Source organism: Colletotrichum orchidophilum, assembly GCF_001831195.1.
Source record: "Colletotrichum orchidophilum strain IMI 309357 chromosome Unknown Scaffold_86.1, whole genome shotgun sequence".
Classification (NCBI taxonomy): Eukaryota; Fungi; Ascomycota; class Sordariomycetes; order Glomerellales; family Glomerellaceae; genus Colletotrichum; species Colletotrichum orchidophilum.
Window position 1 is genome coordinate 1 of NW_019173042.1, and position 27,990 is coordinate 27,990.

Here is a 27,990-nt window from a genome sequence, read left to right on the forward strand (position 1 = left end):
GCTTTTCTGTTTTGTGGTATGTCCTTGCTTAATGCGGCGCTCCTCAGTTGGCGGATGGTGCTCGTTTCTCGGGGATCACCGTACACGGGAGGAGGGATTACCATGGGAGCAGGCAGCCCCTGGGAAGGGCATGTCATGATGTCGGTCGTCTACATTTTGGCGGGGTGGGCTTTCCTATCACTTGGCTACTATCACGCGGGGGGGGGGGGGCGGGGGGCGCCCCCCCCCCGGGCGTTGGGGGGTGGGGGGGGTTGGTGGGGGGGGGTTGGTTGTGTTTCTTTGTGGTTTGTTTTGGGGGGAGGGGGGTTGCTTGTTGCGGTGCGTATGTGGGGGGGGGGGGGGGGGATAGGGGGCTCAACTCTCGTCCGATTTTTGCTTCTTGGCAAGAGAAACGTTTTTTCTCTTGGATGCGCTTTCTTGCCTTTTTATACTTGTTGACATGGGATAGGGGGTGGGGGCATCATCTCTCGCAAGAGAGCATTGTTCACAAATTTTTCAAATTTTTTCTGGTTGACGGCTTTTCCCTTGTCATTCAGCATGAGGAAGGAATCTTTTCGATTCTTGTTTATTTTCTTTCATCAAAGTTTCCAGACGGACCGCCCCACAGCAGCAGCGTTTTCTCATCATCTGCATCCATAGGGTAGCGTTTCCTCCTTCTAAGCTGCATCTAATATAGCCCACATCTCGTTACTACGGCCAACAACTCAGTCTGGGTCCACCAGCGGACTTAATTTATGGTGTTTGTGTGTATGTATGTGAGTGTGTGCTTCAAGCCCGAGAAGCGCCGCCATCGCTATGCTGCTGAGCCTGCGCCTTCTTGGACTTGTCAATATCGTCGTCCACGACTGGGGCCGCAGGGACGTCGACGGCCACGCGGTACTCCAACCCAACATACGCGTCGCTGACGACAATCACTTCGAGCTTCTTGCCCTGCGCGGCCTCGGGGACCTTTATGCTGACGCGCGCGGTAGGCTTGGAGCCGACGGCGACGCTGCGGCCGGGGCCCTGGGACCAGCCCGCGCGCTTCACGGCGAGGACCTCGTCGCGGGCCGGGTCGGCGAGGACGACGAACCAGCCCTCATTCTGGGGCTTCGGGAAGCGGGGCGCGTAGACGTGGGCGTCACGTTCCGTCAGGGGGTTCAGGCGGCGGAGGTCGACAGAAACAGCGAGGGCTGTGGTGTCGGGCACAGAGACGGACAGGTTCGGGAGCTGGGCTGCGGCCTTTGCGAAGCGTGGTTGCTGGTGCGCTGGGACGGAGAGTTGTTTCGCGAGGGAGGTGAGTTTGCCTGCGGAGAGTGCAGAGATCTTTGCCAAAGTGAGGTTGGACTTGTCGTTCTTGAGGGTGTCGACGCCGACGCCGGGGAGGATGGAGGCCGGGTGGTCCGAGGGCCAGCGGGCTGATTTGATGCACTGGAGGAGGGTGACGAACTTGAGGCAGGTGGAGAGGTGGCCCAATTCCGTGGTGACGTCGATGGAGGCCTGGATGATGCGGATGGCCTGGTCGAGGACGCTGGTCTGGTCGCCCACGTAGTCGGTGATGGGGAGCGAGATGCGCGACATGTGCGCCTGCAGCAGGAGGAACGCCTTGACGTGGGGGTCCCACATGGGGAGGTCGAAGGAGCTGCCCGGGAAGAGGAGGTTGCGGGAGAGCTCCTCGTTGATGAGGTCCTCGTTGTGGCGGACGGGGAGCTCGTCGTACTCTGTCGCGCGGGACATCCACGAGAGGACGTTGAGGAGGGAGGCGCCGGGCTTGACGTGCTTGACGAGGTGGCGGATGGTGATGTGGGAGAGGTAGTAGTAGCTCATGATCTTGCCCATCGGGGTGGGGTCGACGTCGCCGTTGGGGAAGACCTCGACGCAGCTGGACCGCGCGAGCTCGTCGAGGGACTTGTCAATCATCTCAATCATGTAGTCGTTTGCCATGGTCTGGGCGGCGATGCTGTTGTGCTCCTCGGCTGAGATCTCGAGGCCGTAGTAGGACGGATTCTTGTGCAGGCGGCGGAAGAAGAAGGTCCAGGTCAGGTAGTCCAGGGCGTCCTGCTTCGTGACAATGGTCTCGGCCGAGACCTCGGCGCATAAGTGGTTGTCGAGCACCGTGTGCAGGGACGATTCGACGGGGAAGCCGGTGTGCAAAAAGTGCTTGTAAAAGTCCTTCTTGGCGTCCTTTGTGAAGATGCGAGCCACGCCCGAGTTGTCAAACTGCGGACGGCCGGCGCGTCCCAGCATCTGGAGGACGTCCGTCAGGTCCATGTCCTTGTACCCCTCAATCTTGGCGTCGTAGAACTGCGTGCCCTTGACGACGACGAGGTGGGCCGGCAAGTTGACGCCCCACGCGAGAGTGCTGGTGGCGACGAGGATCTGGATCTTATTGTTCAGGAAAAGTTCCTCGGCGAGCTGGCGATCAGATTCGACGAGACCGGCGTGGTGCAGCCCAATACCGAAGCTGATGGCCTCCTTCAGAGCATCGTCCTTGACTCTGGCAAGATTGAGCTGAAGGTCGTCCTCATCCATGTGCAGGAATCGGCGAGGGTTGTCTTCCATACCGCAGTAATTGATGAGGTCCTTGGCGGTCAGGCGCGTCTGTCTTCGAGAGGGCACGAAGACGATGACGGGTTTTTCGGGGCTGTGCGTCTTGACGGCGAGGAACGTTGGGCGGTTCATGGATTGCATCAACGGGCAGAAGCCTCTGGTCTCGGGGAAACCGTCAATGTAAAGCTCCAAGGGAACTGGGCGTACGGAATGGCGGAAGTTGAATAGACCTTCTTTGACACCGAGCCAGTTGCCCAGGTCAGTGGCGTTGGCGCATGCCGTCGACATACCGAGGAGGCGGACAGAGTTCTTGATGGATGCTGCAATGTAATTCATACCTCGAGTTGGTCAGCATCTTGCTAGGGTACAGTCACCGCTTGCACACTTACGAGAGACGATGATCTCCAGAATCGGACCACGATCACCAGCCAGGAGATGGATCTCGTCAATGATGACGAGACTCACTTGACGAACGTAGCCTCTCGTCTGCCAACTACGAGAAATACCGTCCCATTTCTCGGGCGTGGTGATGATGACGTCGGCATCCTTGATAGTGCGCGTATCAGGGGTATTGTCACCTAAGGAGGTCAGCATATTTTCCAAATTTCCATGTCCCGTGAGACGTACCTGTGAGTTCGACCAGCTTCAACCCAAGAGGCCGAGCAAGTCGAGCTCCCCAATCCTTGACACGCTCACGAACCAGAGCCTTCATCGGCGCAATATACACAACCTTGGACTTTGGCCGCTCCCTGAACGCCCACCACATCGCCAGCTCTGCAGCAACGGTCTTTCCACTACCAGTGGGAGATCCGAGGAGAACGTTGGCAGGTGTGTGATAGAGGGTGTGGAAAATCTGAGTCTGCATTGGATTGAAGTATTGGAAGCGCTGGGCATAAATCTCCTCGAGAGCCGGATTCTTGAGAGCGCTGATGGGTAGCGGTTGCAAGTTCAGGAGGTCAGTGTACACGCTCTCAGTGTCCGGGCGAATCAGGTGCTGGAAAGAAACAGGCGTCACCGTCTCAGCGCCAAGCCATCGATCAGAAACCGCCCGTACGTAGATCTGAGTGGGCAAAGGATCCGAGAGGGGAATGGTGAAGTTGAGTTCGTGATCGTCATGGAGCTTCCTCCTGTTAAGAAGGAAGAACTCGTGGTGGTAGATCTCAGACGTCTCCGAGTTCTCGACCCAAATATAGTACGATTCGGAAGTTCCGTGGGTGTGGTCGTTCCATCGGAAGTCAGGCTCGATGAACAACTTGATCCGGAGAACATCGCGGTTGAGAGGTGCAATTTCCGCTTCGACGCTGATAGTCGGGAAGTTGTTCAGGATCGCGGCAATCTTCTTACCCGCGTTCTGGTTGTGGACTAGACTACCGATCTCGGCAGACTCCATGTCTCTCATTGCCTCCACTGTCAAATTGTCCTTGGCATCGAGCTGGTTGAAGACCGACTTGGGAAGGTCGAACTGGTGTAGAGGGTGCTGGAACGGCCAGATTCGTTTTTCAATTGACTTGGCGAGGGTGAGCAGAACCAGACACTGATGTCCCCATCTCCTATTCAGAGCGATCATGAACAAGGCTCTGCAAATACGACCAGCCTGCTGAGCAACGTAGTTGAGATCGTTGCCGAGGGCAAAGTCCTCTGGTTGCGCCCTCGAAATGTATGCCTGCAGCAAAATGTTGGTCTTGGCCTGGGGCGTGTCAATGCCGCCGTCAACATCACAGGGCACGACATCGTTCCGCAGGCGCGTCAGCTCCTTCTCTTCAGAGTCTCTGGACTGAATGTTGTCAAACTCTCCACTCATGGCGATCATCTTTAGAATATCGGCCTCAGTGGCCATAGGGCGCATCATGGTGTTGAAGATCTGGATACTGGTGTGCAAGATGTAGTACTGGCTAGCAATGCGGCCAATATCCTTGCTGCGAAGCTCCTCGGTCACTTCGTTGAAGACGATCATCTGGCTCTGTTGGAGAGTGCGGGCTGCTTGTATAGCCAGTGTGCGACGCCTTTGGACAAGAGTAGGATCGTCTCTGATTTCAGCCCACTCGATACCGTAGCTCATTGGACTTCGCTGCATGCGTACAAAGAGGTATGAGTACCCAATCCACTGGACAGCCTCGGGAATCGACGTCACAGTACCGAGAGAAATCTCGGCATTCAAGTTGTCGACGAGCTTTGTGGAAAACTTGGACTCGATCGGTTGTTGCTCCGTGACCGTGGTCAAGTAGTGATGGAGTCTGTCTTGGGTGGTACAAATCATACCGATACCAGTATCCTCGAACTGGGGACGACCAGCACGACCGAAGATTTGCAACACATCAAGAATACCGAGGTCGACGAATTTACCCTCCTGAGCGCTGTACACTTGGGTTCCCTTGATAACGACGGCAGCCGCGGGCAAGTTTACACCCCATGCGAGAGTCGCAGTACAGCAGAGAACTTTGAGGACGCCCTCTCCAAAGAGACTCTCCATAAGATTTCTGTCAGAGCGCGCCATACCAGCGTGATGGATACCCAAGCCCTTGGGCACTAGTTCTCGCAGGTCTCGCGCCTTGGATTGTTTCATGTCTCGTACAGCGTTCTCATAATTCGGGTGGTCGGTCGGATCGAACAGGTCCACGCAGAAGTCTTCCACGGCCTTCTCGTACAGCATTTTGGCCGTCAAGAGAGTGTCTCTTCGTGAGTGAACAAAGACCATGACTTGGTGACCTCTCTGTAGCATGTCCCTGACCTTTTCGAAAGCAACGGCGTCCAAATTCTCTCTAGACGCCTTCGAGCCGGCCTTGCCTTTCACACCAATAAAGTGCTGCTCCAAAGGCACCGGGCGGAATGAGGCGTCAAAATAGAACATACCGGCGTGGCGGTTGACTTTGAGAAAGTCGGCAACGTCCACATAGTTTGGGAGCGTGGCACTGAGACCGACAATACGAATCAACGACTGTGTGCTCTCGACTTGGCGCTCGGTTCTGGCAACGAGCGATTCCAGCACGGCACCACGCTCATCGTGAAGCATGTGGACCTCATCAATAATCAGGAGACGGACTTTCTGTACCAGCTCGGTATCGCCAGTTCCCTTTCTCGTCACGACATCCCACTTCTCGGGGGTGGTGACGATGATTTGGGTTTGCACAATCTCGGCCTTGGTCAGGTGCATATCTCCGGTGAACTCACGGCACTTGATGCCCAACCATGCCAGTCGCTTGCCGAGCTTTTCAGTAATTTCTGCAGCCAAAGCCTTCATCGGGGCGACATAGACGATCTTGAAGTCCTGGGCATCGACTGCAAAGTCCGTAGCAGTCGTGTCTTCGATGGGGTTGGGTGTGCAGTAATGACCAATGGTTTGAAGAATGGTGAGCATGGCAGCATCTGTTTTACCCTATTTTCGGCACGTCAGTAACCCGCTTATATCGCAATGGGTTTGGAGTGACTAACAGCACCAGTGGGGGCACAGATGAGCATATTCTCGTTAGTCCTGTATGCCACTGGATGAACCAGACTCTGCATACGGTTGAGAGATTTGTAGCCCTTGAAGGTGCCGCGACACAGGCCGTCCATATCTGAGATCTTGACCAGCCTCTGCCCGGGGCCCAGAACTCCCTTCTTCCCTGCGGGAATAGCATACTCCTCATACTTGTCGAACTGAAGCCTCTCACTGCCGCTTGGGAGGCCGTACTTCTTGCCCGAATGACTGAGGGAGTTTCCAGCATTGTATGCCTTGTACACATGGGGGTACTGGACTTCCTTGGTCATGGAGGGAGCGAGAGCCGCATTCTTGTGCTCAAAATCCTGTCGCCTCAAAGCCTCTTCACGCTGTGCCTTGCTCAATAGTCTCCCCTTGGGCTCCTGGGCTCCCTGAGATGCTACGGCCGTGACAATCTCGTCGCGGTGGCCGAGCAATTCGATGATGAAGTCAAAGTCGTCAAACCCGACAAGATCTGCCAGCTGCGACTGGAGCTCCTCGTCGCCTTGGCCGGATGTCAAGATGCTTACGATCTGGTTTTGGAATACGTCTTCGGCTAGACCATTCTTTGCAGCAATGGATGTGCACTTGCTCGCGAACCAGGCGGCGCCATAGGCAGCGTCCCCGTTGGTGGCGTCTTGACCGTCTAGCTGGTCGCTGCTGTATTCGTCATCTTCGTCGTCTGAAATAAAGTCCCAAACGTCCTGTGCCCCGCTGCCTGAGGAGTACCCTTCATATGCATCGTCGAAATCTACATCGGAGGGCGGCTCAGAGGGAAGCTTGAGACCTGCCAAGGCTGTCTTCATGGCCTCGAACTGAGCTCGCCACTGGGCCTCGGCACTGTCGAGATTCGCAGACGCCATTGATGGCCTGTTGAGAGTTCCTTGTCTTTAGAGCTTCAAATTCTAGGTCGGATTGTATGGGTGAGATAGGTAGGAATTGTGAATGATGAAGTTTCTTCCCAGGCCACATATAGACGGCCTGTGAAGTCGAAAATGTCTATGATGACTAGCGGTGGTAAGTAAGCCGGGCCCGGTCTTGGAGGAGTCATTCACCGAGTCGCCGTCCGCCGTGGTGCATAGTGGGGCTAGAAAAGAAAAAGGTGTGGTACCTGCAGCTGCCAACCACAGGTCAGCTGTAACCTTCAGTGTCGACCAGATAACCGCTGGGGCGGCTGGGCACGCACGGCACCTCAGGTTGGCAGAGTATCCATCGATTTGTTCCCGTACCCAATGACGTCCGTCTTTGGTGGGCGTTCTAGACTTCTGCCCGTCTGGTCACGTCACGCATATCGATCTTTGTAGGCAATCAAGTACCTAGGTACGGGCTGACCGCCACACTGAGGACGGAAGAGGGGACCGCCCGAGCCTCCGCAGGCTGCAGGCCGCTACACGCAATGCGGCAGAGACAGCCCAGGCTGTCACCACAATGCTTAGCGGACCCGCGCGAGGTACGCGGGTACGCGGGTACATCAATGCCTTAATTACTCTGTAGCCTAGAGGGGCAGTCCGCTGAGCCAAGTTTCGTAGTGGGTGTAGGTGGTGCATGTGATGTATCGCCCCTCTAAGCCAATGGTTCCCCAAGGTGCTCTGTAAACCTTGAACGACGCAGAGACTCTCCTCCATCGTCCTACAACTCGGATCGCCTCCTTTCTCCATTATCCATTCCAATTCCCTCTTCCTCCCACGATAACCGACCCTCTCCCCCGAACTCGACGTCCTTGATATACACGCGGATTGCCCACGAGCCTCGACAAGCAGAGTCCACGACAATACCATACACTACCCCTCTCGCCTCTAAAACTCCGCCGTAAGTTGCAGTCGGATCCCCCCCTTTGCCCAGACCGCCTCAACGGCGACATCTGCGATTGGTGACTAACACTACAACTCAAGACAATGAAGCTGCACTACATCGGAGTACGTCTCTCCCTCTTCGCTGCTCCCTGCGCTCTTGAGCGATCCTGGAGACGCCTGCCCGTACCGCAGCATTTCAATCCGGACATCGCAACTAACGCCTGTGTCGCATAGATCCTCCGCAATGACAGCAAGCCCGCCGTCGAGCTTTGCAGCGAGATGGAGCTGTCCGCATACTCCCGATTCACCAGAGGTAAGCCATTCATGATGCGCCAGGAAAGGGGCTTCCCCCGCCCAGCTACGAGCAGGACGGCCGGTCTCGACCTATCGCCTGCTCTTGTGCTCGGCTTTGTGCTGACGATCGTTCAAACACAGGTAGCTACGCCGAATTCATGAGCCTGTTCTCTAAGAAGGTGGCCGAATCGACGCGTCCCGGCCAGAGGCAAGATATCGAGGAGGGCGACAACACATTCCACTGCGTGGGAAGAAGCGAGGGTATCTGCGGCGTGTAAGTGGGCGACTCTCCAAAAACGACCTCTTGAGGGGCTATACACGAAGGGCGGTGCTGACATAGAATGCGCAGGATCATTTCTGATCACCAATACCCGAGTCTCGTCGCTCACCAGCTTCTCTCCAAGATGTACGTTCAACGTCACCCCGGGCGCCAAGACCCCCCGCCTTCCCCCCTTATCAACCAAAACCCAGGCATGCTAACGAGAGCACCGCAGCGTCGACGAGTTCCTCACCAAGCACCCGCGCTCCACATGGGCGACGGGCGAACCCAAGCTCGCGCTCCCCGAGCTTAAGGAGTACCTGACCAAGTACCAAGACCCGCAACAGGCCGACTCGATCCTCAAGATTCAAAAGGAGCTTGACGAGACAAAGATTGTGCTGCACAAGACCATCCAGAGCGTCCTGGAGCGCGGGGAGAAGATTGACGACCTGGTGGCCAAGAGCGACGGCCTGAGCTCCCAGAGCAAGATGTTTTATCAGCAGGCGAAGAAGCAAAACTCGTGCTGCATCGTCATGTAAAAAGAAATCCGGGAACGTCCTGGAACCCACCACCCTTTCCTCGCCTCATCCTCCTCCCCCTTGATAATTGTCTTTCACGTCTGGCGTTGGACCCTCGGAACTCGTCTCAGCATAAACACTCGCTCCGGCCACGCTCGCTAGGTTTCGCAAGCAAGAACGACGTCATTTCTCATACTCCATGCTTCGTCTTCTATTTTTTTTTTTTTTGGCAACAATGTCCGGGCGGAGGCAGGTGACAGGGGCCGATGTTCATATTTTCCCCGACCGGCCTCCAAACCGTTTCTAGTAGCGAAACAATGGACGGCAAGAGTTTAGGATTAATACAAATCTTCTGTTGCAAAGTAAAGGCAGTGCGTGCTACCCGCAGGAAACGGTATTGAGCCGAGACATTTTGACTCGAATCTTTTCATGGTGAGACAAAAGAAAGTTGGGGGGGCGCCTAGTTGCTTTTATAATGACTACCGTATTATGGCTCACCAACAGATAACAGGTCTGTCGGATACGGAAACTACTCGTGGCCAGTTTAGCTTATTGCCGTTGGGAACTGGCAAGGCTGTTGAGCATAGATCAGTTTCAGTCAACAAGCATAGTTTTGGATTCCATTCTGAATCTGCTCTCGAACCGAACAAGCTTGGCATCGATGCTTGCGGGCGACGAGGCTGAAAAGATTTGAGTGTCCTATCCTCGTCTCTCCTCGGACATCAGGATGCATTTTGACGGACTGGACACCAGTTGTCTTTGACTCTAACTCCTACTCAAACAACAACTTTTTCCGTGTCATCGAGGTCGCTTTAGCCCAGTGTGGTGACGGACTTGGACGAGAGGTTCCAACGGCCACGCGGAATCCACGCGGCTTTCCATAGAAAACTGAGTCTCCAATGAACTCACTCATATCTGCTCAAGACAAGGCATCCACCCGTGAACAACACTCAGACTTACGACAGCCTATGGCGTTACACAAAGTGTGACTTCAAATTGAACCTGGAAAGCCTGGTCATATTTAATCTTAAGCTTTAGGATTATCCAAGAAAAGACACGTCCCAAACGCTTTCTGTCACGACGTGAACCAAACTCGACAACACAATAGTATCGAGTTGAGAACCCCCTTGCTTGACCTTCATTCCACTACATCCGCGCCGCGCCTCGCCTCTTACACGAAGCCAAAACAAACAACAAAAAAAACAAAGCATGTTCCTGCTTTCCATTCTCCACAGTGGTATCGATTGCACAAGAGAAGAAACAACCTTCGAGATAGTATCGCAGGAGGGACCAAATCAGAGCCTGTTGAAAATCCTTCGGCGTGTTATGATTTTCGTTTCTCGCACAGGGGAGGGAGGGGGGAGGAAAACTCGCTTGCAAGAGACCAAAGAGACGTTTGGAACTTTGCTTTTATGATAGGGGCATACAAACATGACAACCAACCCATCAAACCTGAAACCTGAATCAAGAAACCCCTTTCACCAAGCGCGCCAAAAACCCCGCTACAACAAACATAGTCAACAAAAATGGTCCTCCAGAATAATAAGGGGAAAAGTGTGATAAAAAGGCGGAGTAAAGGAATATAATTGGTGGAGCGAGAAGGTAGTTGAGTAACAAATGTGGTTGGGTTAAAGTCTGATGGCGAATCCGAGCACCATCAGTGTGTGTGGACGAAGAGAATTAGAAGAAGAATGTCCAGAGTGATGCGGTGGCTTGAAGGGGCCAGACTCCAAAATAATCGCACATAAACTCATTCGAGATCACACCTGGTCGTCCTCGACGATGATGCGCGAGCTCTTGCGGTTTTGCGCAATTTGCTGCTCGGATGTCTGCCCGTGGCTGATGAGCGTCGGCGTGGAGCTCTTTGTCGTAGATAGCCGCTCGTTCTTGCCCACCGTGATGGTCGTCACTGGGCTTCTCAGGCCGGGGCTACCGCCAGCGCGGACAGCGTTCGTCTTCAAGGGGCGGAGCATCCGGCGCTGCTGCCGGGAGATGCTGATTTGCCTGGCAATCGAGATCTCCACGGCGGCACGGAGCGCATCGTCGGGCTCGGATTCATCCAGGGACGGCTTTGTGACGTGGGTGTGGACCGAGGTCATTGAGGCCGGAGAGTGGTCTTTTGCGCTAGGCGCGGCGCTTGACGGGGCGGTGGACTCTCCCGGTGTGGTGATCATCTGCCATGCGGGCTCGTAGATGGTCGGCTTCAACTGCTCCGTCACGTGAATCTCCTCAGACTCTTTTTCGTCCGTGGGTGAGTCGAGCACGAGGCCGGATTGCTCGGGGCCAAAGACGAAGTCGTGTACGGCGGAGGAATCCAATGGATGAGACCGGGTGCTCATCTCAGGTGATGGAGTCTTCCTCTTGATATATTCTGGGCTCGTTTCCTCCGCGGCAGGCTCGAAGCTTGCCCTCTGAGGAGACGACAGGAAAGCGGGTGAAGTGTTTGCGCGGAAACGGGGCGACTGAGGCGGGTTATTGGCCGATTCCGATGGCGTGGCGGGGAAAAGTGAAAGTGAAAACGTGGGCGATTTGAGCGGCTGTGGCGATGTTGCACTCCGACCCCTCATACGTTCCCTCTCCTCGTCGTCCCTCGTAACCTGATCATTGATCGTTTTCAGTCTGTCCAAAGTGGCCTGCCGCCTTGCCAGGAGCGAAGACGAAGGCTGTAATCGTTGCGGTCCCGAATCCTGTGATCCATGTGGTTGTCCCAGGACGTTACTAAACATAACACTATACCTCTCCATCTGGATGCTGGGAATTTCAACGTCCAAGAAACCGCCCGACGGCTTCGGCGGCAACGCCGGCACTCCCATAGACACGTGAACGGGCGCAGAAATATCCGACTTCTTTACGCTTCTGGTTGATCTTGTGGATGCCATCCTGCTCAGTAGTTTAGGGGGCTTGGAATCTTTCGGGCTCGGCGGGACCACCAGGCCAGCTGTCTGTGAGCGCTTCATGGCAGGTTTGTTGTCCGCCGACCTCTTCTCCGTGTTCCGTCTTCCCAAGTTGGTGGCTTGGTTTGTCGTCGGTAAAATGTCAAACTCTGTCTTCGTTGGTGCCGGGTGTTGAAGATTCATGGGCTGTGATATAGCGACCGGGGATGAAGCAAGTCTCTTGCTTTTTGAACGGCCAAATAGTTTCCACCTTCCTGACTTCTGCTTCGGCGCCGGCACGGGTTCCGGTATGTCCTGCGTCGGCTCTGGCGTTGGTGAGGCCCTCATCATGGTGGTGCTTAAGCTGGATGCCTGCGGTTGCCACTCGTCTCTCGGTGCGGGAATCGGCGAGGGGAGGAATTCGCGCGACGCTGTGAAGTCCGGAGGTGGATGTGTCGGGCTCCCTATGGCCATGCCTATTGCTATCGTACCCATATTGCTATCCATCGAATCTGGCGTTTGTGTTCTGACTGTAAATGTGCGCGCCGGCGAGAAGTCGTGTGAGAAGTCGCCAGTACTCTCTACCGGAGATGCTGGATTGTCCCGTATTGGGATGTGATACGACTTGTAACCACCACGTGCCGAAGAATGAGGCCTGAGGTACAGGTCATCCTTGGACATACGTCGATCAGCAAAGGATCTGAAGCTGGTGGTACTGTAGTTATGAGGTGAAAGCCCTCCACTAGTGCTAGGCCGCTCAGCCATGGTCGAAGACGCCTTGGATGGAGGAGGTGTAGGCAGCGGGCGATGGCGGTATGTGTTGCGAGTTTCAACGGCAACGGCAGCAGCGGCGGCGGCGGCAACAGCGTCCTTTGCGAAAAAGGGCACGCCCTCGTTTTGAGAAGCGCTCGAGTCTTCCTTGGTCTGTTGGAAACTTGACACAAGACCCGGCGACCCCAGGACGGGGGACTCTGGGCCGTGCGTCTGCACACCACCGGGGGTCCCTCCACCAGTCCTCATGCTCTTCATAGATCTGGAACGGTTGACCAATTTGAACATGCTCCTCTAATGGCCCGGAACAGGACTTTGCAATGCTAGCGCTTGGCGGATCCTTGTTTACAGGGCTAGATAGCAGGAACCGGGCGGGATGTCCAGAACGTGGAGCGGGGTGATCGGTTTCGAAAAAGGAGATGATGGGAAGCGGTCGCAGGAACTAGTAGAATCGAAGGACCAGAAGGGCGTCTTGCAAGTTGCGTCAAATGTGGAGGCAGAGAAAGAGAAAATGAAAAATATGGCTGCTAGCAGAAAGGCAGTTGCTGGAAAGAAAGACCGAAGACCCGACGACAGAGACCCCACGAAGCCCATATGCAGAGAACAGGAGAGGACCTAGACGGGAGGGGGACACTCTGACTTAACTCTACTTTGATATCATCCCCTCTGATTTCGCCTCTGCAGGGTCGACCCAGAGCCCAGAAGCCCTCGTTCTTGACCCCCAGCACGCGACTCGCAACCTCGTCGCCTGTTTGAGATTGATAGGACGGATATTTTAGGGGGGGCTGATCAACACAAGGATGACGACCTTCGACATCCTGTCCTTGAGCCAGTCTGTGGATCGAGGGTCCCGGTCGTTGTGAACGATAAGTCGCGTATCTTCTGTGGTCGAGTGGAGGTCTTGCGGTTTCGTGTGTCAGACTAGCGAGAACTGTAGGGAAGGACGGCGGCGAAGCATGATTAACGGAGTCGTCATCTGCAGGGTGACCGAGAGGTCTAGAAACTCCGAATAGTCTGATTTTGTTTTGACACTGCCGTGCGGCGTGGCGGTCAAGGCTGGTCCAGGGGGGCTGAGAGTCGAGAGCTGAGTGAGAAGCCTCGGATGACTCCATCGTCTATCCGCGGCAGGTTCCGGCAATATCGTTCTGGAGCTGCTCCGTGGAGGGCTCATGAGAAGCAATTTGACTTCAATTTGACTACGCCCACATGCCTTGGTGTGCCCCCATCGTAGCGTGCCGTACCTTGCCGCTAGAGAGAGCTGCACTAAAGAGGGGAGGGATTCGAGAAGCACGAGAGAAGGAGGGAGGGTCGCATCCGTGCTTGGTCTGCGGGACATCCTGGAAAGGTTGGGTTACCCCAGCCCGGGGGAAACATGCCTCAGGGTCGTCCCTGTCTTATTGCACGTCTTCTCGCCTTCGTTGTCGTCTGCCCTCCAAGGCCCAAGGCTCGTCCGTCTATGTAATCGATTCGCTTAGCTGAGAGAGCGCCACTGTGTTCCCGCAAGTGACCGTTGATGTCGTCGGACAGTCGGACTGGTCTGGTCCCCATTGCAAAATCGGGCAGCCGGGATCCGAATCGCCTCTGCAAGATGGGACTGGCCCAGACTCAAGATGAGTAACACGAAAATGTCTCCTCTGTTGCCCAGTGCCGCCCAAGGTTTGCTCAACAGCTGCCAGGCAGAAAATTGCTTCATTAGAGGTTCAATCTCCCGGCCGATGCAGCCAGCAAATGAGAGTTGGGCGACGTTGCAGTGGCGCGGATCCTCTCCGCACCGCTGGCTAACAAAGCCCTGCCCACGTATGTCCCGATCCCCCACTCTGACATCAAACGGGTCTCTCGTTTTAAATGAAAGGATCAGAGACATTGTTGCTCATCCGGCTTCACACCAACCATGGTCCACAATCAAGGAAATAACCTTCTCATACAACGTCAGCTTACCCAGCGTGCCGCCAGCGCTGGTCGAAGTAATTTGGTCAAATCTTGGCTATTTCCTGGTCGATTTTCCCACCGCTTATTGGTTCCATACCCGCGCAGGTACACTAGTGTAGACGGTTGTTCTCGTACTTCGTACACTTCGTAAGACGGCACCCACGTTCCACGGGTATAAATGCCAATTGTACTCCGTATTCCCTGGTACAACCACGCAATGATGTTGCAAAAATAGTGCAAGTCTATATTATCTCTTGGGAAGTTAGGGAGTTGGAAGGCCGAGAACGCGCCAACTTACACGAGATTGGCAGCTTGCAAGAGGTCGCCGCTGAATAAGTCTGCCGCTTTATGTGTCATCGCTCGGGGGATCTGGTGGATGACACACCTTGATGCCTCGTATGCGTCTGCTGTTGGAGCTGACAGGCATAGGTTGTCCCGTTTTTTCAGGGAAAAAAACAACCCTCCGTCTTAGAAGGTGTCGTATTGAAACAGACTTCCCGGGACATGGAGAGCTGTCGCGGAAGGTAGGCGTCGCCGAGTGTGGGGATTCGGGAGAGTTTTGTTGTTCTCGAACTCTTTGGCGTGTGTGCTGCACGCTCGGGCCCAGGCGCTGACAAGCACCTCCATTTCTTCTCGGACCATGGTAGGCCCACCGTCAGATCATCCTCTAGGCCCGAGAATCGGCATCAAAGGATCGCACGCGTGACAAGGCTGACCAGGTATTATGGCAAACCAGGAGCGTAAAAAGGATGGGAGGATGTGGCAAGGCTGCCCAGCAACTGGGTTTCAACTGTCTGGTCCAGGATGGACAGCCGAAAGATCGTCTCAAGATTGCAAATCCACTAGCCAGTGTATCCGTACACTAGGGTGGCAAGACGCCTGTCATTCTGGCCGCTTCTAGGAGATATCGTCCATTAGAAAGATGTCGAGAAGACACCCCTGGAAACGCTGTAGCCAAACGTGCCCTTGCCTTTCTTTTGCGATAACATGCCCTGTTGCCAAGGGGTGATTGCATTGATGCCAAAAAGTAAAACCGGTATGATGAACAGCAGGCCGCATTCTGAAAGTTCGTCTGAAGTGATGACTCGGATTCTTTTTCTGCTTTTTCGTGTCAGTATTATAATAGCCGAATCCTCCGCCGCAAGTAAGTCTGTCGCAGCCGATGCGAGTCTAAGCAGTGGCACTCGGCTGACTATTCTATGAAAAGAACGAGTTTGGGCTTTTGCATATGCGTCTCATCAACAAAGCTCCGCCTTCGTGCCGATTCTTTCTAGACCGCGGATGGATTCATAAATCCGTGCAAGATGAGGAGCCCGGAAATTTTGTTGGGATGACAAGACGACCAGGGCGATCAGTTAAGGTGTGAGACAGTGGCGGATCAAGCAACGTAGGCAGTGCCCTAGATGACGATCCGTTGACAGTGTAGCATCCCGCGAAAGGCCTTGGATGGAAACAACTCTGATAGTTTATCCAGATGATCGGACGTGTATGCTGGCGGAATTCCATCTGATGAAGAGAGGTCAAAGCATTGGAACGATGTCGTACAGCCTGGGACCCAGGGTCACGGGGACAAGAATTTCAAAAACCCGATCGGTTGGATGGACGACTGCGTCTGCGCGGAACCGAGCTGAAGACGGAAACATCCCATGAATATTCGACCCAGAGCTGCGTTGCGGGCGGACCTCCGTCGGTGGCCGGGCGTTCTCGACATTGCACATGAGGCTTATGTATCCGTAGACTGCGTTTGTTGAATGCATGCAGACAGACGTAAAATCAGTAGGCGCCGAGCGCAAGTCAGGCTGAAGTAACTGTGGTGGCTGGAGAATCTCGTTCATGCATTGGCGTGCGTACCGAACATCTTTAGAAAGCAGCTACTTCCTCCTGATGTTCTCACCAGTCTTTTGCATCCCTCGCCAGCTGTGCGTCCGTGCCACTGCTTCTAAGCCTGATGAGAACCAAAACATGACGGCCATGCGGCGAAGACGAAGACGGATACGGGAGGGGCAGAATGAGAGCTCTGCTGACGTGATAGGCTTGCCGAGGCCGAAGGTGGGAAATCGGGACCGCTGGCGAGGCGCGTTGAATGTGACAAGCTGAGGCGGTGACGGCGGTGGGATCGCATCATTGCCCCAACGCTGTACTGTGCGTCTTTTTGGTGAACTCGCACAGTCACCCCGCCATCACGTGACCCAGAGATGCGTTTGGCGGGGCAGCTTCCGGAAGTGGTCCCTGGGACATAAGGCGGTAAGGTAAGGTAAGGTACCTGAAGCAAGGTAATGGCTACAAAGGCGGTGATGGGAACACCCGGCGGATCGTGTGGACTCATGAGCTCTCGCGAGTGGATTAGCTACCCAAGGTATAGATAGATAGGCAGGATGTTCAATTGAGAGGACGAGGCTGAGCGTGGCTCCGAGCCGCGCCATCGAAAGGAAGAGGACAGAGAAAGAAAATGGTGAGAATGTTTAGATAACTTGAGGTACAGCAATCTTTTTTGGCAGTCCAGCTGCATGACTTTGCTGGATTTCCTGAACAAAGCACATTGACTGGGGGGTGGAAGCAACGAGAAGCAGAGGTATTCGCCTACGTGCCCGAGATGCTGAAGAAAGTACCCCGCACCGCTACTCTGGCGCCAGCGACGACCTCTCAACAGGTAGCGCGGTACCCCGCCCGGCCCGCTGGACCTAAAAATTGATGTATCCTCAGAGAGGGGCAACGTCAGGCAGGAAAGAGGAACAAGAAACATCAACAGTCACAAACCGAATTCCTCCGCTCCATATCCCACACCGCGTCAAAGCTTGAGCTTTTGCACACCCCCTTTCGACACAGAAGCTTTCTTGTCTCTTTTTCCTGTATTTGCACCAGCGAGCACTAGTCTCTTATTTCCCGTCTTCCTTCCTTCATCATGTCGTGGCAAGGTAAGCTCACTCGCAATTTCCCCAAAAGAGGCCGATGCGGGCGTTGGCAGCTCCAAGAAGAGAGAGAGAGAGAGGGGAGGGGAGGGAGAGGCCAACCCCGAGGAAACCCCACCTCGGGAATGAGAAAGAGCTAACTGTCTCCCGTTACAGCTTACGTTGACACCAGGTAGCTTCCCACCAGCTTTTTGTTGCGCGGTTTGGCATCGCGAGGATTGTTGAGTTGTACAATGGCCAGGGAGACTGACGTGGGATCTGTAGCTTGGTCGGCACCGGCCACATTGACAAGGCCGCCATTATCAGCATCGCCGGTGACAGCACGTGGGCGTCGAGCGCCGGTTTCACCGTACGTAAAACCACCTGAAATTGCCAACGGCCACCCTTCCTTATCCGTACCGTGCTGACAGCTGCTCTTGCGCAATACAGCTCTCCGCCACGGAGATGAAGGTCGTCGCCGACATCGTTACCGGAAAGTCGGACGTCAAGGACAAGGCTTTTGCCGATGGTCTGTTCATTGGCGGCGAGAGATACGTCATGGCCCGTGCCGAGGAGGGCACCATTTACGCACGAAAGGTTGGCGCACACCGAAGCACAAACATTGCATCGTCCACGGAGGGCTGACTGAATCACGCAGGGCAAGGAGGGCATCGCTGTCGCCAAGTCTACCCAGGCCATCCTTCTCGGCCACCACGGCGAGAACGCGCAGGCCGGCAGCGCTACTCTGGCAGTGGAGAAGCTGGCAGACTACCTCGTCAGTGTGAGCTACTAGAATACCAGCCGGTGATGATGGCGCAAGGCGGGGCGGGGGTTTTGCAGCTCTAGGGACCCCTGGAGTTACTGTGTGTGAGGCAGGCTGGGCATCTCGCTCCCGCGTACACGAGGATTTTACAATACGAATCGACGAACACTAGATTAGCAAGAGTTACCAATGGCGGAATCTTTGCTTAGCCGCGGCCACGTTCGAGTTCTGAAATAGGCCAACCCTGCATGTCACTCTTGTCTGCTTCCAAACCGCGTATGCCAAAAGGTTTCAAGTGTCTTTCCGTTCAGTCATTATCTTTGAGCTAATTTTCCGCCTCTGGACCGTGGTCTCGCCTTGACCCATGAATCAAAATCAAATTCGCGTATAATACAAGCCTAATCAAATCATAGGCTGGGAACGAAGCTGCGCCGTTATGGTATATAATCCGTCTATACGCTGTTTCCCGTCCAAAGAGCATGTCACTCATCAATGCCTCAAAATCATTGACACGTCCCTGACTCACAACACCGCCTTTACACAGGCAACTCGGCGTTCCGGCGGCCGACTCCAGATCGGTCGACCGCGGTTCCGATATACGGTCCAATGACTGGGATATTCCGCGCAAAGGCAGCGATCGTGCCGAGGAAATCGCCAAAGAGGACCATGATGCCGTAGAGCTCGACACAGAAGCCGATCAGGGGCCAACGCAGCAGGATCAGCGCGAGCCCGCCGAAGAAGGCGGCCGTGCCCTTTGCCTTTTGTTTCCGCGCAAAGAAGAGGAGCGTCTTTTGGGGTCCGATGATGATTGTCAGGCCGATGAGGAAGAGGATCTGTAAGATTTCGTCAGATTAGTTCCTCGTTCTTGTGGGAAGGGAGATTCGGGTTTTCGTACGTTTCCCATAGCCAGCCTGGATACACGGTGTTAGCGCTGTCGCGAAAGCGAAAAGAGAGAGAGAGAGAGAGAGAGAGAGAGAGAGAGAGAGAGAGAGAGAGGGAGAGAGAGAGAGATAAATAATAGAGCGACCTACATTGCCCGGTCAAAGAACATCATCACTCCGCCGATGAGGAAGAAGCCTCCTGTGGAAGCGCAAAAAGTCGGCGTCAGCTCCTGAAACCCCCTTCTCGTACGCTACTCTATGCGCCAGAGCTATTGGCGATGCGCAAACCTACCTCCGGAGCAGAAAATTACTCCAATTTCTGTAAAATGCATTAGCGACAGTCCTTGACGGTGCGTAGAGCTGCGCAGATGGTCGAGCAGCATAGTCGTACGGCCCGGCGGCGCAAAGACGTACTTTGAGAGTCGGACATCCACATTGACGCCATCTTGGGTATAATCCTAGCTTCGTTCGAGTCGGGGTATGTGTGTACCGGGCTTGGTAGGTGGGGGGTTGAAGCAAGCTTCAATTCGGTCGTCGAGGGCAGATTTGGTTTTCTTTCGCTGTAGAATCACAGGATCCGAGGAATGTTGCAATCGCGAAAAGAGGACTTCCTTTTGGACGAGCACCTGTTTTTTTGACTAAACAAAGAACAGATCACCAGGGGGAAAAGGTGCCGGCCGCTGGCACGCGAGCAGGGGTCTTTGCTGCAGTCTTGCTGCTCGCCGCGCCGTCACAGAACGAACCTAACTCTAGGTGTGCCACGGGGGCGCGGTACGTGGAAAGGCCGCTAAGGTATCCAGATGGTAGGACGGCATGGGGCCCCAAGGTCAACCAATTACGTCCCGCCGTAAATTTTCCCTCGATGGATTTAACCTGCGCTGCAGATGGGAAAAAACTCAGCTCTCTTCATCAACCTACCCAATATTGACTTTCCGCCCTGGATCTTGCGACGACACGCCCGTAAGGGTCGGCCAGCTGGCGAGGTTGCCAAGATTCGACCGGCAAGCACTCTATATTGTCTCTTTGGCAGCGTCTGGTGTCATCTGGCGGAACTGTTCTTCTGAAGACGCTCCCTCTTGACATCTTCCTCGTGGTCAACTATTGCGTTCGACCTCGTTGACTAGGTACAGGAGACCTCGCGATGGAGATGCTCAAAGAGACTTCCCTATGAAAAGACGAGGATTGCCCAGACAATCAGCTCCAGTATGAGCAGGCGGGATCACCGTGCCGCCATCATCGGACTCTAGAGAACCTTGAGAGGCCCAACGATATGACGGTAGGCAACAACACAGACTGCGCAGCAGTTCCGCCACGGCGGCCGTAGCTTTCAAGCTACGGCAACTGAGTATCGTCTCCCATACGTTCTCGGTAATCTGTCGACTCACAGGCGAAGAACAAAGGTTTATCACGATTAAGCCGGAGTGTCATCTAACACCCTTTGCTGAAAGGCGCAGGGCTGCATAGGTGAGATTTGACTTTGTTGGTCGCACAAGTAAAGATTCCCATAGTAGCTAGTCCACATGAAATAGAACCGTCTTCTTCATTGAAAAGACTTGTTCCGCTTGACCCCAATGAATCCAAAACTTGGTGATGGCCATGATGTTGATCCCCAAAAACGCCTGAACCGTGAAAAGCTGCAGCATCATATCTCTTGCCGTCGTCGTCGTCCAACCAATCCATTAAGTGTCTAGTAGTAGAGACCACTCATTTGAGAACAGTGTGCGCACCGCGCGCTTCGAGGTACTGCTCAGCCGCACCCTGCGGCAAGGTCCGAATCAGCCCAAACACCTCCTTGTCGTGATATCTCAACCGCGTCTTGGGGTCAATGTAAGGCGCCGGCAGTCCCGTAATATCACAGTACCGCTTCGTGTGTGCCAGCGACGGCGCCGACTCGACGTTGGTGTACGTGACGCTCGGCCCCGAACCGCCGGCGCCGTTGGGACGCAGACTCTTCTCGAGGACCAGCTTCGACAGGCTGCGCGAAGCTTGCGCGAGGTTCGGGTTGTTGCTGCCGCCGTTGCTGGTGCTGCCGCCGGCGGGTGTCGAGGCGCCGCTCGTAGACAGGCCGTCGTCCCCTTGCTTCCCCGCGGGCGTGGCCGCGGCGCTGGCCTCCTCTTGTTGTGGGGTCGCCAGGGCCGAGGCCTCACGGCGGGAGGCGTCGCCGAGGATGGTCTTGATGTTCTTGTTGCGGCGCTGGTTGGGTTTCCACGACGGGTTGCGGAAGCTCTTGTGGATGGAGTGGATGTCGAGCTCGTCGAGGAGGGCCTGGTGGGCGATCTGCGCCTCTGTTGCTTCTTTGGGGGCGGCCATATCGTTTTTGATATATTATTGTGCGGTTTGAGAGTTTCTAACTACGACATCTAGTCTTTGCCGTGTGAATTGGAGGCGAATGGCTGGTTGCGACAATGCGAGGGAAGCAGTGGCCGGGGAGCTTATTCTGCCAGGTCTCACCGCTCAGGCAGCAGCTCGGTGAGGCCGGTGAGCGGCTCCCTAGAGCGCCGCTGGGCTAAGCCATCTACAACTGTAGTGGGGGTAATGAGACTGAGTAAACAAACACACCTACGGCCCCAAATACGAGCACTGACAAAATGGTATGATACCGAACATGGTCGCCCGCAGTGCAGATGAACTAGTATTCTGATTATGAATATAGGAGAGTCCTCATGAGCACCAGCAGAACCTGCTGCTTTCTCGCATCATAACCAATGTGGTATGTCGCCCTCCATGATCACGCTTACTGGATCATGCGGACTTACACAGGCCCAGGAGAAACTCAACGAGGCCGTCATGGTCATGAACAGGTCATTGCAGGTGAACTACTTCATGCTGCTTTGAATGATAAGCGCTGTGGCTGACGTAGGATTCCAGGAGATCAACATTGAGAACATGAACGTCGAGCTCGTCGCTCAGATGTTCAAGAACTACCAGTCCAATGTCTTGTTCCATCTTGAGGGTAGGTTCTCAGCTACGTAGTATCGTGACCGACCTAATGTTAACTCTGAGCCAGCTACGGACAACCTGAAGCCGCCTGCCTGAAGATGTTGAGACCAGTTATCACGCGCTGGGAGCATGGACGAGAAATGAGACAAGATTGATGACTACATTTCGGGCGCACTTCACAAGTCTTAAAGCAGATACCCATGGAGAGGCCGCAACTGGAGAATACCTTAGCTTCAGATTTCTAAATCGACTAGATTTTCCCAATGTTCTTCTGCTATTTTGAAATCATCATGACTTTAGCTTGACAGTCTGTCCAAACGCATTCATCGTTTCCAGCTTGAGTACTGCACTTATGGGCCAGGCGTTGCACCCGGTACCTCTCACTCACTACCTCTGATGCGCTAAGATCGCGTAGCTGCGCTGCAACCCGAGCAGTATAAGCCGGGCAGCGGTCCACTGAAATTTACAGCCTCGCAGCCTCGCAAGACGGCGCATCGCAACTTCATCAATCGTAATCAAGTAGACGCATTGAACGCGACGCACGTGACGTAGACGCTCCCTGCCGTAACCTTTTCCGCTGAGGACGTTATCAGCAGTACAGCTTCCGAGTCCATCACCACTGCCCGTAATTCCAAGCATGGTTCGTCGCACTGCGACACCCTAGACCTTCCCAACATACAACATCGCGATGGCGCCCTCAGCAACGGGCGAGCTGCCTCCTCTTCCAGGACCTCCCGAGAGGACGTACCCGCCCGCAAAGATCTTTCAAGTCAAGGAATCCAAGTTCGAGAAGCCAATTCCGGTGCAGCAGGATGGACGGGAAAAGGCATTGGCGCAGTCTTCGGGAGGCGCGGCCATTGTAATCGACAATGGTAAGCTCGCAAGCGTCTCAAAAATGTCATCACAAGCAGTTGCCTGACTGACTGTCGACAGGATCTTCGGCGGTCCGCGCAGGGTGGTCTTTCGAAGAGAAGCCGCGGCTGAACATCCCACCGATCATGGCCAAATACCGCGACCGAAAAGCTGGAAAGACATATTCCTTTGCAGGCAGCGACTGCTATGCCGACACGACAGCGAGGAGCCACATAAGATATGCGCACGAGCAAGGGACGGGTATTGTCAGCAACTGGGATGTCATGGAGCATGTTCTCGATTACATCTTTCTCAAGCTCGGCTTGAATGGAGATGATGCATCCATAGACATGCCCATCGTCATGACGGAGGCCGTGGCCAACCTACCTTATTCTCGGAAATGTAAGCTGGTGCTCCGAGGCATCTAAAGATCAACAGCTAACGCTTTCAAAGCCATGACGGAAATCGTCTTCGAATGTTACGGCGCGCCGTCTCTGGCATACGGCATCGATTCGCTCTTCTCCTACGCACACAACAAGGGAAACACGGGCGTCGTGGTCTCGTCATCCTACACTTCCACACACGTGATACCGGTCTATAACCACAAGGCTCTTCTGAGCCAAGCCACAAGGTTGAACTGGGGAAGATGGCATGCGGCAGAGTATCTTCTGAAGCTAATCCGGCTGAAATACCCTGCTTTCAACGGGAAGCTCAACGTGTCCCAAGCTGAACACATGCTCCGTGATCATGGCTATGTTTCAAAAGACTACCATACAGAAGTAGGAGGCTTTTTGGACTGGACCGGCCTCGAGGATCGGGATATCGTCATCCAGTATCCCTTTACGGAGGAGGTCATTGTGCAAAAGACGGAAGAGGAGCTTGCTCGCATTGCCGAGCGGAAGAAGGAGAGCGGCAGGCGGTTACAGGAACAAGCTGCAAAGATGCGCCTCGAGAAATTGATGCGCAAAGAAAACGAGCTCGAGCAGTACAAGAAGCTCCAGGTCAAGCTGGAACAGCAGACCAACAAGAAGGAGGTCAGGCGACTACTCGACAGCAATGACCTCAAAGACGAAGCGGCACTCGAACGAGCCATCGCCACCCTCGAGAAGGCGGTCAAAAAGGCGCGCACAAAGGACGTGGGTGGCGACACCACGGAGGAGCAGCAAGAGCCAGTGTTTGACCTGCTCGATGTACCGGACGAGGAGCTCGACGACGCCGGCATCAAAGCCAAGCGCCAACAGAAGCTCATGAAGTCCAACCACGACGCGCGCGCCCGCGCCAAGGCTGAAAAAGAGGCCGAAAAGGCGCGCGTCGAGGAGGAGAAGCGCCTGGACGTGGAGCGCCGCGAGAACGACCTCGACGGCTGGCTTGAGGAGAGGCGCCAGGCCCGCGAGGTGACCCTACAGAAGATGAAGGAGCGCGAGCGCCTCAAGCAGGACCTGGGCAACCGCAAGTCGCTCGCCTCGCAGATCCGCATGAAGAGCATCGCGAACCTCGCGTCCGACAACCCGACCAAGAAGCGCCGCCGCGGCGGTGACGACGACAATTTTGGCCAAAACGACGACGACTGGGGCGTGTACCGCCAAATCACCGTCGGTGACAACAGCGACGACGAGCAGGAAGAGGAAAACCTCGAGGCGAACCTCAAGACGTACGAGGAGGACCTCCTCCGCTACGACCCGGATTTCACGTACGAGCACACCTACGAGGCGCAGACGGACTGGTCGACCTCCATGCTCCACGCCTTCGCCCGAGGCCCGCGGCCCTTTGACGCCGGCTCCCAGGCCGAGCTGAACCAGATCCACCTCAACGTTGAGCGCATCCGCGTGCCCGAGGTCGTCTTCCAGCCGTCCATCGCCGGCGTCGACCAGGGCGGCCTCATCGAGATCGTCGGGGACATACTCAACCAGCGCCTAGGTGGGGTGCCGAACCGCGATGACTTTTTAAAGGACGTCTTCCTCACGGGCGGCAACACGCTCTTCCAGGGCTTCGACGAGCGTCTCCGCGAGGGGTTGAGGCCGCTTCTCCCCGCCGGCGCGCCGCTCGCCATCCGTCGCGCCGAGAACGCCCTCCTCGACGCGTGGAAGGGCGCCGCGGGTTGGGCGGGGTCAGCCGCCTGGAAGGCTGCCACTATCACGAGGGAGGAGTACCAGGAGAAGGGTTCGGAGTATCTCAAGGTCTGTCTCGCACACAAACACACATCCGTTTCAACCTACAAAAGCTGACCTCATCATCCTTAGGAGCACGACCTTGGCAATACATCATATGTATGATTAGTTTAAAAAGGGAAAAGAGATCAAGGGGCGCTTTGCAGCAGTGCGAGTTTACGGCCAGGGAACAAATTTTTTAGGGGAAAGGATGGAGATTCAATGCCAGGCTTTTTTTTATTCATTTTTCCTTGTTTTTACCACGAGTGTGCCACAGTTCTAACGAAAAGCAAGCTTTGCTACCCCTTCGTGACACATCACGTCCGACCCTTATGCTCTCCGTACTGCTTATCAGTGCTTCAGCGGGCGGAAGTTGGAGCTTGTGAGACAACATCCATTATAAGGCCATGCAAAAGAATTTTGCGGATACTATCTGCAATGAGAATCAAGTGATGCCTAGGTCTCCTCAGCGTCATGGCAATGAACGTTGTCAGAGATGACGACCGCGGCCCCCTCCTCGATGTATATCGCGTATGAACCGAGTAGTACAATTGACAATCCCCCCCAAGACAATGCCAGAGAGCTCGCCTTGAGGTTCGCATCAGGTTCCCATCAGGTCCTCACATCCCCTTGCTTCGACACGCTTGCCTCATCGTGTCAAATGTTACAAGCACGAACCCCTACTTCGTCTCTCTTTTGAAGAACTCAAACCCGAGGGCATCGCAATAAATCACCCATAACGGGTGGATAGAAGCCATGCCGGTAACGCCAGTCCACTAGTAATATCTTCACAAACCATTGTACCGCAACGCCAGCGACGTGAAAACCATGATTCAAATGCGACGCGTCCTCGTTTTCTCGGCGCGCTCACATGGACGCAGTCGGAGCCGGTAGGCTGTCCGGCAGCGATGGGTCGACGGGCCCATCACCCTCGCGTTGCGGTTCCTCCTTGGTCGCTACCTCAGACTGGAAACCCTTGCTTGTGAATTGCTCTCTCTGCGCAAGCTGCTCCTGGGCCTGCAAACCGGCCACTGCCTGCGCAACGGCCTCCAGAGGGCCAGCACCCGCATTGCTAGGCGCGACTTCGGGGCCACTTGTCGGGACGGAAGGGGGCGGGAGCGACGGTTGCTGGAGGTTGACATTGGGTGGCGGCTGGGGGATCTCGCTCTGCAGATCAAGCAAGCGTGACTGGAGATGGATCACGTACTCGCGCAACGCATAGTTCTCTGACTGCATTGTCTTGTACTGACCCTCCATCTCCATGTAGTCTCTAACTTGCTGCTCAAGCTTCTTGATGTATCCCTCCTTTCGCTGACGGAAAGCTCTCTGCAGCGCATTAAAGTCAGCTCAAACTCATCATCAGGTGGCATTGGGGTTTTTGAGGTGGACGTGGTGGTTTCGATCGGCATGGCCGCAGTGATTGGTCATAGACAGCATTGGTGATCTCTCATGTACCAAGAGCGCTGCAACAGACGCAATGCATACCACGCGCCATGGACCCAACGCAGCAGTCCGTCCCCCATTGTGATCGTCGTACCTGGGCAGCTCGATTTTGCGCGGCGCGCTTGGATTGTGACAATTCGCGCTTGGCTTTGCGACCCTCCGCGCCGTCGTCCAAATCCATTTCTGTAGGGGAGTGGATAGGGGGCGCAGTAGAAGGACCAGCAGCCGCCACGGGAGGCGCGATCTGTTGCTGCGGTTGAGCTGGTATGCCAGCGGGCATCATATTGACGGCCGGAGCGTGCGTGATTCGAGCTCGGAGATCAGGGTGGATGTGCGCTTCCGGGTCGGCGTGGTTATTAACTATCGGCGGCAAGACGTCAGTTGGCGAGGTCGAGCCGTTACTGTAGCCATGTGCCGGTGACGCGCTCGAAGGGTGGGAAGCTTGAGGGCGAGGTCCGCGGGCTGGGCCGGTCGCGTTGTCTGACGAGCTGGGCGCGGTGTGCTTGCTTAGTAGCTCAAGCTGCGCGCGCAAGTCGGCGTCTATGGACAGCACATATCATGTCAGCAAGCAGTGTCCAAGTTCGGTGTTCAATCCAGACTTGTCATTCAAGACCAGTGAGATTCAGGGACCGTTTTGACTTGAAGTGGCAAGATAAGTCGAGGCTCGAAAGGGATTTCAGATTGGCGTGGTCGCCGGAGTAGCAGGGATATGTAGGAACGGAAGATGAGCCGTGAGACGAAAGGGAAAGTTTGAATGCAAGCCATTGAACAGCCGCATAAGCCGAATCTCTGTCTTCGAATCGAACTGCCTCTGTTTCGAGCTTCTTTTCATACAGCAACAAAAGAGGGCAGTGTCATGTATCTCAGAAACCTGCCGGCCTGCAGTGGTCGATGATGGAAAGGAAGCTGATGGGGGAAGGGGAGTGATTACATATCAACGCTGGCTAGAGGTAGCCAGGTCTCTCCTGGGATGTGGCAGGTATTGATGATTGTAACGGAGTTTAAAGTGAGAATAAAGGTTCGTCTCACTCAGAGTACATGAGATCCGAGCCAAGTACAAAGTACTGAGTAATGAATGAGAGATGAGGTAAGGCAAAAGGCTAGGGCAGCTGCCGGAGGGCAGGTTTGTAAAAGAGGTAGAGGAGGGAGAGAGGAATGGAACGGGATCGACGTGGTTCAGCAGAGCCCTTGCTGGTCGGGCGAAACGGCAAGACGGTGGGATGAATAGGACAGGACATGAGGATAGGGATCAGAAAGCAGAGAAACGAGAAAAGAGAAAGGTAAACCATTACTCACCTGTGTTAGTGGTGGTATTCGCAGAGGACGAGGGCGAAGCGCTCTGCATCTTCAAGCTCCGGTTCTGACTCAGCATGAAGGGAACGGAGGATTGATTACTACAGGCACCCGACCAGGACTTATAAAGAGGGCCCGGATGATGAGACTGGATGAGACGGAGCACCGATGCGGCAGTTCAACGAATGTTTAGGTAATCGTCTGCGACCTTAGCGCGTCGTAGAGGAGGGGAAACCTGACGAGGGTGTGGGTAATTTGTACGCGGTAACGTAAGGTATTCCGTAGGTACCGTACCTGTTCCGGTGAGGTGAGGCGGAGGTAAGGTAAGGTAAAGAGGTCTGTCGGTCGGGTCGCGCAGCT

At 54.9% G+C, this 27,990-nt stretch overlaps 9 protein-coding genes across 9 annotated transcripts; 4 read left to right on the forward strand and 5 right to left on the reverse strand.

Moving 5' to 3' along the window:
- Positions 1 to 768: 768 nt before the first annotated feature.
- On the reverse strand, positions 769 to 6,849 carry CORC01_09457 (Sec63 Brl domain-containing protein; the record flags this gene model as incomplete). The annotated part of the gene is made up of 4 exons (XM_022621086.1): positions 769 to 2,867; positions 2,919 to 3,107; positions 3,157 to 5,902; positions 5,959 to 6,849. The coding sequence occupies 4 exons, from the start codon at positions 6,847 to 6,849 to the stop codon at positions 769 to 771; spliced, it is 5,925 nt and encodes a 1,974-aa protein (XP_022472358.1).
- A 1,032-nt stretch (positions 6,850 to 7,881) lies between these two features.
- Positions 7,882 to 8,871, forward strand: CORC01_09458 (synaptobrevin; the record flags this gene model as incomplete). Its single annotated transcript, XM_022621087.1, has 5 exons — positions 7,882 to 7,902; positions 8,014 to 8,092; positions 8,215 to 8,347; positions 8,423 to 8,479; positions 8,568 to 8,871. 5 exons carry the CDS (start codon positions 7,882 to 7,884, stop codon positions 8,869 to 8,871), a joined length of 594 nt encoding a protein of 197 aa, XP_022472359.1.
- Positions 8,872 to 10,610: 1,739 nt separating this feature from the next.
- CORC01_09459 (uncharacterized protein) lies at positions 10,611 to 12,752 on the reverse strand (the record flags this gene model as incomplete). Its single annotated transcript, XM_022621088.1, has 1 exon — positions 10,611 to 12,752. One exon carries the CDS (start codon positions 12,750 to 12,752, stop codon positions 10,611 to 10,613), a length of 2,142 nt encoding a protein of 713 aa, XP_022472360.1.
- A 4,573-nt stretch (positions 12,753 to 17,325) lies between these two features.
- On the forward strand, positions 17,326 to 18,104 carry CORC01_09460 (profilin; the record flags this gene model as incomplete). Its single annotated transcript, XM_022621089.1, has 5 exons — positions 17,326 to 17,338; positions 17,489 to 17,504; positions 17,597 to 17,681; positions 17,762 to 17,908; positions 17,970 to 18,104. 5 exons carry the CDS (start codon positions 17,326 to 17,328, stop codon positions 18,102 to 18,104), a joined length of 396 nt encoding a protein of 131 aa, XP_022472361.1.
- A 506-nt stretch (positions 18,105 to 18,610) lies between these two features.
- Positions 18,611 to 19,400, reverse strand: CORC01_09461 (Got1-like family protein; the record flags this gene model as incomplete). Its single annotated transcript, XM_022621090.1, has 5 exons — positions 18,611 to 18,907; positions 18,970 to 18,985; positions 19,106 to 19,154; positions 19,248 to 19,274; positions 19,370 to 19,400. The coding sequence occupies 5 exons, from the start codon at positions 19,398 to 19,400 to the stop codon at positions 18,611 to 18,613; spliced, it is 420 nt and encodes a 139-aa protein (XP_022472362.1).
- Positions 19,401 to 20,659: 1,259 nt separating this feature from the next.
- Positions 20,660 to 21,265, reverse strand: CORC01_09462 (uncharacterized protein; the record flags this gene model as incomplete). The annotated part of the gene is made up of 1 exon (XM_022621091.1): positions 20,660 to 21,265. The coding sequence occupies one exon, from the start codon at positions 21,263 to 21,265 to the stop codon at positions 20,660 to 20,662; it is 606 nt and encodes a 201-aa protein (XP_022472363.1).
- A 278-nt stretch (positions 21,266 to 21,543) lies between these two features.
- On the forward strand, positions 21,544 to 21,991 carry CORC01_09463 (uncharacterized protein; the record flags this gene model as incomplete). The annotated part of the gene is made up of 5 exons (XM_022621092.1): positions 21,544 to 21,546; positions 21,609 to 21,665; positions 21,716 to 21,766; positions 21,824 to 21,908; positions 21,963 to 21,991. 5 exons carry the CDS (start codon positions 21,544 to 21,546, stop codon positions 21,989 to 21,991), a joined length of 225 nt encoding a protein of 74 aa, XP_022472364.1.
- Positions 21,992 to 22,583: 592 nt separating this feature from the next.
- On the forward strand, positions 22,584 to 25,020 carry CORC01_09464 (actin; the record flags this gene model as incomplete). The annotated part of the gene is made up of 4 exons (XM_022621093.1): positions 22,584 to 22,767; positions 22,829 to 23,149; positions 23,201 to 24,924; positions 24,988 to 25,020. 4 exons carry the CDS (start codon positions 22,584 to 22,586, stop codon positions 25,018 to 25,020), a joined length of 2,262 nt encoding a protein of 753 aa, XP_022472365.1.
- A 741-nt stretch (positions 25,021 to 25,761) lies between these two features.
- Positions 25,762 to 27,709, reverse strand: CORC01_09465 (bZIP transcription factor; the record flags this gene model as incomplete). Its single annotated transcript, XM_022621094.1, has 3 exons — positions 25,762 to 26,220; positions 26,432 to 26,877; positions 27,634 to 27,709. 3 exons carry the CDS (start codon positions 27,707 to 27,709, stop codon positions 25,762 to 25,764), a joined length of 981 nt encoding a protein of 326 aa, XP_022472366.1.
- Positions 27,710 to 27,990: the final 281 nt, after the last annotated feature.